This window comes from Nymphaea colorata, chromosome 13, assembly GCF_008831285.2.
Source record: "Nymphaea colorata isolate Beijing-Zhang1983 chromosome 13, ASM883128v2, whole genome shotgun sequence".
Taxonomy (NCBI): Eukaryota; Viridiplantae; Streptophyta; class Magnoliopsida; order Nymphaeales; family Nymphaeaceae; genus Nymphaea; species Nymphaea colorata.
The window spans coordinates 8,047,496-8,061,119 of record NC_045150.1 but is presented as its reverse complement, the minus strand read 5'-3'; the positions used below and the strand labels follow the sequence as shown (position 1 = coordinate 8,061,119).

Sequence of the window (13,624 nt, the reverse complement as noted above, 5' to 3'; positions counted from 1 at the left end):
TTTATAATAATGAACCAGGAACCATATGCCTTTGCCACCATTATATAATTGGTACAGAGAACTGCGTCCCACTAAGAAGATTTTTCTAGCATAAGAAAAACACAAAACCATGTCAAAGGAAGTATTGATGAGGGATTTGGTACAACAAATGGAGCATGGGTGGTAGACGATTAGTATCCATTTTGACTTCCCGAAACTTCAGCTCCTTATACTACCAAAGAAATACTATTGATAGACAAGTTGAAGTGCAACAACAACAACATTCCAAAACACAGAAAAAAAGCTCTGTACCAAGACAACAAAGGTTTGGGCAATGGTTTTGACCTTAGGCCGAGCAGCTCCCCCTCTTGCCTAGACATACAAAAGAACCAGAGATTATATATGGTGGGTGTTTTAGTGGCACACCTTTAGATGATACATTCCGATCATGATCATGTAAAAACAGGTTGGCTGCAAAGCCTTCACCATGTGAAAGATGAGCGTGTAAAGTAAAAATGTCCGGATTCTATTCTGTCTGCTCCTATTCCATGTCACTATATGTAGCATATATTATTTATTCTCTACGAGTCATGAGTGTTTTATTCTGAATCTGCCATTAAAAAAAATGGAGTATAACAAGTACTTTCATAAGACAGTACCTTTGTGTTAATATTGCGAAACAACTTTTGTAGGAGACAATAAAAAGTAAAAAATCTAAAATCTCCAAAATGCCCATTTCTTTTTCAAAGAATAGCTATAATGACTAAAAAAAAAACTCCCTTTTACTTCTTACCCTTCATAGCCGCACAGATCACAAACCTATGCCACCATTATTATAGTAAACCTTATCGAAAAAACTTCTAACGTTGGTCTACTTAACCATTAGCCAAAGAGTATAAAAAATGGAAAAAAGCAGTTGTCCATGATGGACTTTCTTTTATGATAATGAACCAGGAATCATATGTCTTTGCCACCATTATATAATTGGTACGGAGAACTTTGCGTCCCACTAAGAAGATGCTTCTAGCGTAAGAAAAATACAAAACCATGTACAAAGGAAGTATTTATGAGGGATTTGGTACAACAGATGGAGCATGGGCTAGTAGGCGATTAATATTCTTTTTGACTTCCCGAAACTTCAGCTCCTTATACTTATACTATCAAAGAAAGACTATTGACAGGCAAGTTGAAGTGCAACAGGAGTAGCATTCTGAAGCACAAAAAACAAGCTCTGTACTAAGACAACAAAGGTTTGGGTAATGGTTTTGACCTTAGGCCGGTCAGCTCCCCTGCTTACCTGGACATACAAAAGAACTGGAGATTATATATGGTGGGTGTTTTATTGGCCACCTTTCAAATGATACATTCCGATCATGATCATGTAAACACAGGATGGCCGCAAATCCTTACAGACCAACACCACGTGAAAGATGGGCATGCAAAGTAAAAATGTCTGGATTATATTCGGTGTACTCATATTCCATGACACTGTATGTAGCCTATATTATTTATTCTCTACAAGTCATCTATGCTTTACTATGAATCTACCATTAAAAAAAATGGACTATAACAAGAGTTTTATGAATCTGTTGTTTCATTTTTTGAGGTACTTTCATACGACAGTAACTTTGTGTTACTATTGCCAAACAACTTTTATAGAAAACAATAAAAAGTAAAAAGTATAAAATTTCCAAAATGCCTTTTTTTTTCAAAGAATAGCTACAATTAGGCCTGGGCATCGGGCCGGATACTAGACCTCTTCTTCCTAGTCCGAGGCCCGGGCCACCCCATTTTTAAATTGATAATCGGGCAGGCCGGTCCGGGCCCGTCCGTCTGGTCCGGATCCAATCCATGGGGAAGCGAATGAGGAAGAAGAGGAACCGAGGGGAAAGAAGAAAACGGAAACGAAGAGGAATAAGACGAGGAGGAAGAGGAACTGAGGGGACAAAATGAGGCGGAAACGAAGATGAAGAAGAAGTTGAGGAAGAAGAGAACGAAGGGAAAGGAAGGACTGGAGGTGGCGGACAGGAGGTCAACGGCGGCTGTGGCGGACTGGCAGTGGTGGCTCAGCTCTTTCTCTTTCCAAAGTCCAAAAGAAAACCCTAACAAATTTCGAGAGATATTTTAACTTTGAAATCGAACTTATAACGGTCTGAACGGGCCCCAACGGGCCGATTTGTTAACCCGGACGCCCATTATGATGTTGGGCCGGGCCGGGCACCACAGGTCATAGGCAGACGCAAAAATTTAAGGCCCGGGCCCGGTTCGGGTACCCCGTGGCGGTCTGGCCCAGTGCCCAGGCCAAGCTACAATGACTAAAAAAACTCCTTTTTCCTCCTTACCCCTCACAACCTCAGAGATCAAAAGCCTATGCCGCCATTATTATGGAAAACTTTATCGAAAAAGTTTCTAATGTTGGTCCACTTAACCATCAGCCAGAGCGCATAAAAAATAGAACCTTGTGTAGCCATTATGATAATGAACTAGGAATCATATGCCTTTGCCACCATTATATAATTGGTAGCAGAACCTTGTGTCCCACTAAGAAGATGCTTCTAGCGTAAGAAAAACACAAAACCATGTACAAAGGAAGTATTTATGAGGGATTTGTTACAACAGATAGAGCATGGGCTGGTAGATGGTTAGTATCCATTTTGAGTTCTTCAAACTTCAGCTCTTTATATTTATATTACCAAAGAAAGACTATTGACATGCAAGCTAAAGTGTAACGGAAACAACATTCCAAAACACAGAAAACAAGTTCTGTACTAAGACAACAAAGGTTTGGGTAATGGTTTTGACCTTAAGCTGAGCAACTCCCCCTCTTACCTAGACATTATATATGTTGGGTGTTTTAGTGGCGCACCTTTTAGTTCTAATCATGATCATGTAAACATAGGTTGGCCGCAAAGTCTTAGAGACCAACACCACATGAAAGGCGAGAGCAAAAAGTAAAAATGTTCAGATTCTATTCGGTGTACTCATATTCCATGTCACTATATATAGCATATATTATTCTCTGTGAGTCATCTTCATTCATCACCCAAACAACAGCGACTAACTTACTTCTCCAAGCTGGTTACATGCACAAGGGGTGTGACCAAAATACTTCTATTAAAATAATAAAAATAAATTTTAAAAGGGGTAAAAAATGATTGTAAAAAAGTGAAAATGTCTATAATGTCAACTTCTTTTATAAGAAATTTCAAAAATCTGCCACCCCTGTGCACACTTCTGTGCATGCAACTCAAACTCAATATGGCGACCTACATGAAATATCGTCAATCCAGCAGTCTTGCCCTAGTGCGTATGTATGCCCCCACATATTAACGTAAGTTTCTGTTCAATCACCACTGCTCACATGCAAGTTACTTGCAACTGCTGAATCTATTGGATGTGGATCTAAGTATCTTTTTCTGGGTGTTTGGATGACGTCTTCTTCCAACCCAGTTTTGTGAAAAATTTCTAATGAATTTTAGAAAGTTGGTTGTTTTTTTTTTTTTTGTTTATGAATGACTGATCAGTGTTAGGGTTTTCACCCAATTTACCAAATCAAGTTTTGTCAAAAATAGGCTTTCCTCAAACCCAATTTATAGCACCAAGCCACTTCAAGAATCTGGTATTGAAGGAAAAACATAGTTTTGCCTCCCAAACCAGGTTTTGAGGTATCATGTAATTTTCCAAACGGCACTTTTTTATACTTCCGAAACTTTAATCGCTAACTTTTGATGAGCATATATGTGTATTTTGTTATTATGGCTATTTTAATATAAAACAAAAATTATTCATATTATTGTAACATGTTAAAACAAATGTAAGAATCTAAAGCAGTCGAGGATCTAGGAGAATTTAATTGTTTTCTCCAAATCACATGAGTCTCCGTGTCCTTTTTTTTAGTTTAATTTTTCCGTTCTTTGCTAGCAAATCCTTCTATCAGCGTAGACTGGGAGCTGTTTCTTCACTTAACAAATAATTTAATTAAAACAGCTGTGATCAATTCCATCTGATAGTGAGTAATGATACTAGAACGATCTTTCTCTTGAAGAAAAGAACCGTCATGCATGGAAATCTTTGGCCTAATGCTAAAACATGCCATTCTTCTCTGAATTTTTCAATAGGCGTTGGAGAATGCCAGTAGATGGCAAAAAACTTCCCTAGGAAGGTCCCCAAGCAGTTGATCAGGCGAAGATGTTCTAAAATAATAAAAATTTTCTTTAACCCGTCCCCTTATTTCTGCATTAGTCCCTCGCGTGCCATTTACGAATGTAAAGATATAACTCTTTAAAACCCTAAAAAATTCTGGAAACAATGTTCCTCAGGTTTAAAGTAGGTTTTAATAAAGAAAAAGTAGCTAAATTAAATATCTAGTAAAATTTAAGTTGCAGTCAAGAAATTGAAAATGCTACAAAACGGCAGCTTCATGAGCTATAGTATAGCTGGTTGGGAAGGGGTGGCGTAGATGGTCTCTCCACCTTGATTTCTATTGGTGCTACTCATGCACCGTCAAGCTTAAGGCAACTTAGTAGGAAGAATTTACGGGATGCTTCGGGCTTCTTCTTTTTTCGTTAACCACCTGTTAAAAAAATTTACAGAAGTGCAAGCACAGACTTTCACTGTAAACTAAAAACACGGTCAAGTTTTAAAAGATATCAAATCGCGTGCCATTGATGTTTCCAATACATTTGAAAAACAGGCGCTTCTCTTCCTTACCATGAAACTAACCATGGTGAAGATAGACCAACTTTTCTCTAGAAATTGAATCTTATTTATGCAAAAAATATCAAGGGTGGGGGTCCGAGAAGTATAAGAGCCGACACCATGCTCTAGAAAGGATGGAAAACCTTCAGCTACAAACTCCCCTTACTAAGCTCATTGCTGTGCGACTTCCATCCATTACTTGCAGGCGGTTTGAGAGTAAAAAGAAAACCGAGCGGCCAGATTTCTGTACATTCCTTTTACATCTTACTTAGTGAAAGGAGATCGTCTGCAACAAGAACAAGAGATCTTTCCACTCGGCTTAGGAGGCATTGACTTGGCAAATTTTGAACTGAGTCGTCCAAGTTATTCTCCTGCTAACAGTGCCACATTTGGTCTAAGTTGCAAGGGACTGTGCAATCCCAAAATACCAAACAAAAAAGGTAAAAAATGGTTTCTGCTCTTCATTTCTTAGGCTCCTTATCCTTATTCCAGGTGGCTTTCCAAATCCTTCAGGATCTGTCTTTTAGCTAAGAGGTTCATCCCTACCACCCGGAATGAGGCCCCAAAACCTCCTTGTTCTCCAGCCTTTGAGGTCTTAAGCTGTGACAATGTCAGCGATGACAGCGGTGCAGCTGCATATATAATCTTTTCATGTTCTTTACTAATACTATACACAATGGCACCCACATGCTTAAAGAAGAGAGTTATGCACCTGTTGACATGGGAGGACATTAGTGGCCAATGCAACCTGGGGCACGGTTAGAAGCATGTCAGGTGCAGTCAACACATTTACCATCATGTTATATTTATTAATTTTTGGCAAAAAAACATCCACTGGCATCTGATAAACTTGTGAAAGTGAGGAACAGAAAGAAAGAGAAGAAGAAAATATCACACTTTGTATTCATGACAGGCCAACATATTTATAGTTGACGTTACACAGTTTTGGGTAAGCCTCTCAATGAGATAACAGAAATCTTGTAGGGATTGGATCAAGCTCTTGATAAAGATGAACCAAAACTGTTGTGATACCAAGTTTTTTGTTATGGAAAGTTTATCAGTTGAGATCTTTCCAACACTCCCCTTCAAGTTGGCGTTCCTGGATTGAAGAGTGCCAACTTGCTTCTTAATGTTTGGAACACTTCTCGTCCTAGTGACTTAGTAAACACATCTGCAACTTGCTGAGATGAAGGCACAAACTGAGTTTGAATCTCTCCACTTAGAATTTTATCTCTGACAATATGGCAGTCAATTTCAATATGCTTGGTCCGCTCATGAAACACAGGATTGGCTGCTATGTGCATTGCGGCTTGATTATCACAAAATAAAGTGATCGGCTGTGTGTGAAATATCCCAAAATCTTGTAAAAGCGCTTTAAGCCATATGAGTTCACATGTTGTAAGTGCCATGGATCGGTATTCAGCTTCAGCGGAAGACCTAGAAACTGTTGTTTGTTTTTTTTGTTTTCCACGTAATGAGACTGTTGCCGATCATAGTGCAATATCCACTTGTAGATCTTCGAGTCATGGGACATGATGCCCAATCTGAATCACAATATGCCTTAAGTTGAATGGGACCTTCTGAAGACAATAATACCCTATAGCCTGCAGTTTCCTTTAGGTACTTTAGAAGACGATTCATTGCTTCTCTATGCGGGACGCGAGGTTTGCTCATAAATTGACTTAATATATGTACTGTATGTACGATATCAGGTCTAGTTATAGTCAAATATATGAGCTTACCAATGATTTTTCTGTATTGACTGGCTTCTTTGAGGACCTCTCCTTCTTCATTATCAAGCTTCAAGTGCTGTTCCATAGGAGAGTCATGTGGTTTTGCTCCCATATAGCCTGTTTCATGTAAAATATTGAGGAGATATTTCTTTTGAGATAAAAATATCCCTTTTTCAGATCTTGCGACTTCAATGCCGAGCATGTATCTAAGCTTGCCCAAGTCTTTTAACTTGAATTTTTCATTCATCACAAATTTGAGATTCTTGATTCCCACTAAGTCGTCACCTGCAATAATTATATCATCTACATAGATTACTAGAAAGATGCTTCCTCTAGTCGTGGTTTTGGAAAATAAGGAGTAATCTGCCTTTGATTGGGAAAACCCCAAATTTGTCAGAAATGTTGTCAATTTAGAGAACCAATTTCGAAACGATTGTTTAAGTCCATAAATGGATTTGTTCAATCGACATACCATATCTTTCTCCCCTTGTCGAGTGAACCCAGGTGGCAAGTGCATATATACTTCTTCTACTAAGTCGCCATGAAGAAATGCATTATTAACATCAACCTGAAATAGATGCCACTTTTTAATCGCTGCAAGGGCGAGCAAACAGCGGATGGTAGAAATTTTGGCAACGGGGGCAAAGGTTTCATTATAATCAACACCTTCAGTCTGAGTGTATCCTTTGGCAACAAGACGAGCCTTATATCTCTCAACTGATCCATCAGATTGGTATTTGATCTTAAACACCCATTTGCAACCGATGGGGGTTTTGTCGGGAGGTAGCTTGGTGACCGTCCAAGTCTGGTTGTCTTGCAATGCATCAATTTCAGCACGCATGGCTTCTCGCCACTTTGGGTCCTGCATAGCTTGGCTAAAGGATGAAGGCTCATGTTGCTCAAGTAGGGTAGTCATGAAACATTGATAATGAGAGCTGAAATTTAAGACATCAATATATGATGCAATTGGATAACGTGTACCTTTTGGTGTTGTCGAACCATCACTTGTTAACAACTTGTTGGAAACAGGTAGGGCAAAAAAACACTTGTAGTCCTTAAGGTGATTGGGCATATGGCTTGGGCGGGAAGACCTACGGAGTTGGATGGGATCATTGGTGGTGTCGGGGTTACTAGTATCTTGGGTTTGGTTGCCTAGTTCATCACTAGGTTGAATATTGTGGTGGTCATGATTTGTTTGTAAATCAGGAATGGGATCTTGGTGTTGGGTTGGATGTGGAAAGAGCTCATGTTCGCCTAAGATTTGATCACTGAATGGTAAGGGAAGCACTACTATTTCATCTCCATTAGTAATATTCTCACTTTTGTAGGGAAAATAGTTTTCACAAAAACGAACATCCCTACTTGTGAACAAAACATTGTTTTCAAGATCATAAACTTGATATGCCGCTTGTCCATATGGATATCCAAGGAAGATACATGTTCTTGCACGCATATCAAATTTATGCTTTTTGTAAATATTATGGGCATAGCATAGACATCCAAACACACGTAAGTGTTTGTAATTGGGGGCTTTTTGGAACAAGATTTCATACGGTGTTTTATTGTGAAGTGCATCGGTGGGCAACCTATTTATCAAATAAGCTGCTGTAGTAATGCATTCTCCCCAAAATTTGATGGGCAAATTTGCTTGAAAAAGAAGGGATCGCGCCATGTTTAAAAGATCTCTATGCTTGCGTTCAACTACTCCATTTTGTTGTGGTGTCGCAACACAACTATGTTGACGATCAATTCCTTTTTCATGAAGAAAATTTTGCATATCTTGAGAAAAAAATTCTGTCCCATTGTCACTCCTAATAAGTTTAATTTTTCTTTGAAATTGATTTTCTATAAGTGTGACAAAATTTCTAATCATGCAAAAAACTTCAGATTTGTGTCTCATAAGATAAACCCATGTAGATCGAGAAAAATCGTCTACTATAGTTAAGAAATAATGTGCGCCACTTAATGAAGGTGTCTGGTAGCCTCCCCAAACATCACAGTGAATCAATTCAAAAGGTGCATGAGTAGAGATTGAACTAGTTGGAAATGGAAGTCTAGTACTTTTAGCAACAAAGCAAGTATCACAATTATCAAATGACATATAAGAATCAATGAGTTTCAATCGAGATAACATAAGAAGTTTGGGATTAGAAGCATGCCCAAGTCTGAGATGCCAATGTATAGGTTTGGTTATGGTTGTACTAACAGCAACTCTTTCTTCATTGAGGACGTACAAACCATTTTTCAGTTTACCCGTTCCAATCGTAGTCGTCGAGTGACGGTCCTACAACAAGCAAAAGTTTTCATTAAACTTTGCATCACATTTTGAGTCACTACAAAGCTTAGGTATGGAGATGAGATTGAAATGAAATGTTGGGACATATAAAACATTTTTTAGAGTAATGGTGGGGGAAATAATCACATCTCCTACATGTAAGACAGCAGTTTTAGAGCCATCGGGTAGACTGATTGGTGGATGATCTATGATTATGGGTTGGTCAAGATTAGATAAGACATTGGTGATGTGGTGTGTTGCACCGGTGTCAAGAATCCATGATTGACTGGTTGTGGTACAAGAAATGAATGGTGGGAGCTTACCTGAAAGATTTACTTTGGGGTCATTGGTACCTCGGCTTGAGTTTTCCATGAACTCAAGAAATTTTTGAAATAGCTGAGTTTGGGATTGTTCAGTAGCAGGAGACCTCGTGGCGTTCACCTTTGGCCTTGTTGATGCAATGGAAGAACCCGACTTGTTAGGAAAACCAACGAGGAAATAACACCTTGCCTTGATGTGGCCGAGTTTCCCGCAATGCTCACATTTTAGTCGAAGTCTTCCCTTCTCCTTGATTTGATTATATTTGTCTCCATCATGGGACTGAGCAGCAAGAATAGAAGTCCTTTGATCATTTTGAATAATATTAACGTCTCTTTGTTTTTCTTCTTGGATGAGAAGAGAGTACGCCTTGGCAACGGTTGGAAGAGGATCCATTAATAAGAGTTGACTCCTAACAGCTGCATAACTATCATTGAGTCCCATTAGAAATTGCATAAGGTGGTCCTGTTGGCGGAGATCTGCAATAGTTTTCACGGACCCACAAGAACAATTAAGAACATCCATATATAATAATGCTAATTCGTCCCACAAGCCCTTCATCTTGGTGTAGTAAGCTGCAATGGAAGATTGGTGTTGCCTGCAATTTATGATTTGTTGTTGTATTTGGTATATGCGAGGTCCATTTGTTTGGGTGAATCTGACCTCAAGGTCCCTCCAAACTTCTGCTGCCGATGTTGCATGGATCACACTAACAGTCAAGTCTTTATGGATCGAGTTCAAGATCCATGACTGGACAAGATTGTTGCATCGCTCCCACGTGAATTTGAGAGGTGCAGGGCTCTCAGGCTTGGAGAGTGACCCATCCACAAAGCCAAGCTTGTTTTTGGCACTAAGGGCCATCATCATAGCCTTGCGCCACATAGTATAGTTTTCTCCAGTCAAAGGATGAGATACAAGAGCAGTACCTGGTCCATCTGAATGATGGATATAATATGGACTTGAGCTATCAAACTCGTTAGCATAAGAAGCGTGTAATTCTTTTTCTGTTCCGTGTCTTCCTTCTGCCATTTTCTCCCTTGATTTAAATGGTCTGATTAGGAAAAATATGGCATTCAAGGAATATCGTCCTCAACCAAGATGGATATGGCAATGAAGGCACCGGCTAGCCCCTTGGCCATTGATCAGGGCGAGTACAATACAAAGAAGCAAATAAAAGAACCACAGGGTAGGAGTTGCAATGAAGAGCAAGCACTAAGAAGAAGAGGGGAAATTGTTACCATCCGTTGTCTCCAATTTCAGGTGTACTCTTACTGGCCATGCTGACTATCTGAACACTATCGCTGTTCCCAATGGGTCTCTCTGTGCCAGCACCAGCAAGCACAAGATAACGGCATTAATCAGAGGAGAGCGGACTCAACCCTGATGACATCCGGCCTACCATAATAAGGATCGATTGGGGCACCCGATTGAAGAGGTGCTCTGATACCATGATAAACTTGTGAAAGTGAGGAACAGAAAGAAAGAGAAGAAGAAAATATCACACTTTGTATTCATGACAGGCCAACATATTTATAGTTGACGTTACACAGTTTTGGGTAAGCCTCTCAATGAGATAACAGAGATCTTGTAGGGATTGGATCAAGCTCTTGATAAAGATGAACCAAAACTGTTGTGATACCAAGATTTTTGTTATGGAAAGTTTATCAGTTGAGATCTTTCCAACAGCATCGATGTTTATTTTTTGAATACAAAACTTTTACATCTTTCCTATCAATTGATTGTCTGTTCTTTGTTAAAAATTTCAGTTGTAAGTTGTAACTGCCCTTCTGACTGGGAGCTTATTTTGGTTGAGGGGCCCTGTTAGTTTAAATTTGAATTTGAAACTTCACCAAAAACTTGAAATTCTTTATTCAAGATATTTCATGCTTCTTGAAGCATTCTAAATAGCAAGAAAGATGGAGTTACTTAGCCCTTCTTGAAGAAAGAGAAGCATTTTAGTGCCTTGCTTCATGTAATCTTTGAAATCATTTTGCTTGATTGGGGTCAGTGAAGCCAAAGTAGCATCATCTTCAGGTTTTTGGTATCTTTCAACAATAAGCTGCCAAAGATCATGTAAGATGAATAAGGTATTTACTTTTAGACTCCAAACGTACGAGTTTTCATTTGATACTTGGTTTTGAGATAAATTGAAGCTGGAGTTGGAGGAGCTTGATGTTATAGAATCATTCAAAAAAATTATATCATATTGTCAAACATTTCTCTGATACCAAACTTGTTTGAGCAGCTAGCAAAAGTATGGCTATGGTAGTATTCTGTTTTTGTTGTCTTTTAAGCTATGTTCTCCTAAACTCTACATGGGAAGGATTTCAAGAACATACATGTGATATCATGTTTCAAGAAATGATGATAAACTCGCTATATCAAATATCAAAGTATTTTACAATTTCCAAAACTTTTTGGGGGATCAAAAGCATGCACTGTCATTATAATTTCTTCTTGTGGATTTGGATCTCGAACTTGTAGATCTATTCCAAATTACAAATTATTTTAACGAGAAAATATGTATCAACAAAACAAAGAGGTTTTGGACCTTTTGGTGGCATCTAATTCGCAAAAAAAAATTCCTCATATGAGAGAGAGAGCAATAAACAATGAAGATTTTTTATAAACATGTTCAACAAGATCCAGGTGGAATGAGAAAGTGGAAATTCATTTTATTGGCGTCATCTCAGTTTACCCAGGGATATAACATGTTATTTGAACCTCATTGATTGTCTCAGTTAGCCACTTTTTGTGCTATCTAAGTGTAATTTTAAATATTTTTTAAGCTAATTCTTAAAATAATAGATAAAAAATATAAACGCATATTAGCCGGCAAAGGGCAGATAAAAGACTGATACAAAAAACATAGGAAGACAACAGAAGCTTTAGTTCCATGTTTTTGTACAGGTGGGATTTTTTAAAAAGTACTCTTTATTTGAAAATAATAAAAAACTAGCTAACAATTTAAGTTGAATTGTTGAAACAAAGAAACAAAACGACTAAAACTCACTTTATATAGAAGAGACTGGTGGTCATTAATTTGTCTGTCTTTTTACTTATAACTAATAACATTATAATAACCATATCTAACTTCTTTACATTAAATATTTTTTGGGTAATGAAAAATTTACATAAGCTGAGGGAATAACTATCAAATACTGGTCAACAAATACATGTGTGCGCTTTCGAATATGGGTATATTTCTCGTGTTCACTTTCAAAGGGGCAAAATAATGTTTTTTTCACTTTCTCAGTTAAATTCTGAAATGGGAAACAACTCCTCATCATCTTCGGGCAAAAACTACAGTGGAATTGCAGAAACGCCAGAAAGGGCGAATTTCACATTGCATGGACCTAAGCATTTGCCTCGCAACTGGTGCATCTCTCACTCTCTGTTCATGATTTAAATGTAGAATTAGCTAAATCTGTCTTTCTTATTGCACCTGCTTTATTTTTTTGCTCTTGGTGCAGGTGGCAACATGAAGAGCATCAGTCTGCGGTCGCCGCCTGCTTCATTAATGGTGTTTACGTCCTGGAACATGATCGCCGAGAGCGTCCAACCGGCATGTTTGCATTGGCACCACCATGGTGGGAGTCTTTCGGCTATGTGTTGTTGGAAAAGCTCATCAGCCCTGATGACGGTGGCATCTTTGGAGCCGTCTACCAGCGTACCATCCGCCTGGACGCGCCGAAAACTCCGTTCAGGGTGTTGGCATTCCGAGGTATGGTCACGGACTGCGACCGAAGAACAATAAAGTTGAACATGCCGTTCGGCAGCCTCGCCTGGTTCAACAACTTCAAAGTTGCCGTGGCAGCCGTGCACCGCCTCTCTCTTTTATGCGGCCAAGAAAACAAGATTTGGCTATGCGGCCATTCCGTTGGTGCTGCAATCGGATTGCTTGTCGGAAAAATCAAGGCAAAAGGTGGAATTTACTTGGATACTTTTCTCTTCAATCCGCCCATCGTTCTGGACCACTTGGGGAAGGGTCCTCAAGCCTTGTTCAAAAACACTATGGACATCAATCCCGTGGGCTTCTTTGCCTGGTACTTGTTTGTGAATGCTGAGAATGAAGCAGTTTCGTCAGGTCAGACGGCCTTCCAAAATCTCGTCAAGTGGCAGCCACGGTTCTTGTTGAATCCGGGAGACTTCATTTGCAGTGGCTACCTCAAATACTACCATCAGCCAGATATGGCGAAGATACAGCCTTACCCCACGGCCGATCCTTATGACGCAGAGGTTCGCCTGCCTTTCGTGACTCCATCCGCCTGTCTCATCCTCAATATGGCAAGAAAGGGGGCGGGTGAGTGCCATGGAATCAAACAGTGGTGGGATGTTGACTTGATTCTGGCATACAAACACGGTTTCCGTGCAGAGAGAGTGCGTCCACCACCACCATATGTGCTCTACCGTTAGCACCTAATGAATAAATAAGTATGGCCAAGTGAATTCAATACTTGGCTATTTAAGGGCGGGTTGGCTGAATTCTTGTAGCTTCGTTGAAATATGTTTATATGGATCAGGCCGGAGACTTCAAATTAATGAGCCAAAAAAGTGGTGAAAATTCGACGCACAAATCATCATTCATGGCTTTTCACTCTGATAAATTTTGGAAAAAATC

General features: G+C 39.2%; 1 protein-coding gene across 1 annotated transcript; it reads left to right on the top strand.

The window, feature by feature from the left end:
* The first annotated feature begins 12,134 nt into the window (after window positions 1-12,134).
* Window positions 12,135-13,442, top strand: LOC116266787 (GDSL esterase/lipase At4g10955-like). The gene has a single exon (XM_050081162.1). The coding sequence runs from the start codon at window positions 12,571-12,573 to the stop codon at window positions 13,417-13,419; it is 849 nt and encodes a 282-aa protein (XP_049937119.1). The 5' UTR covers window positions 12,135-12,570; the 3' UTR covers window positions 13,420-13,442.
* Window positions 13,443-13,624: the final 182 nt, after the last annotated feature.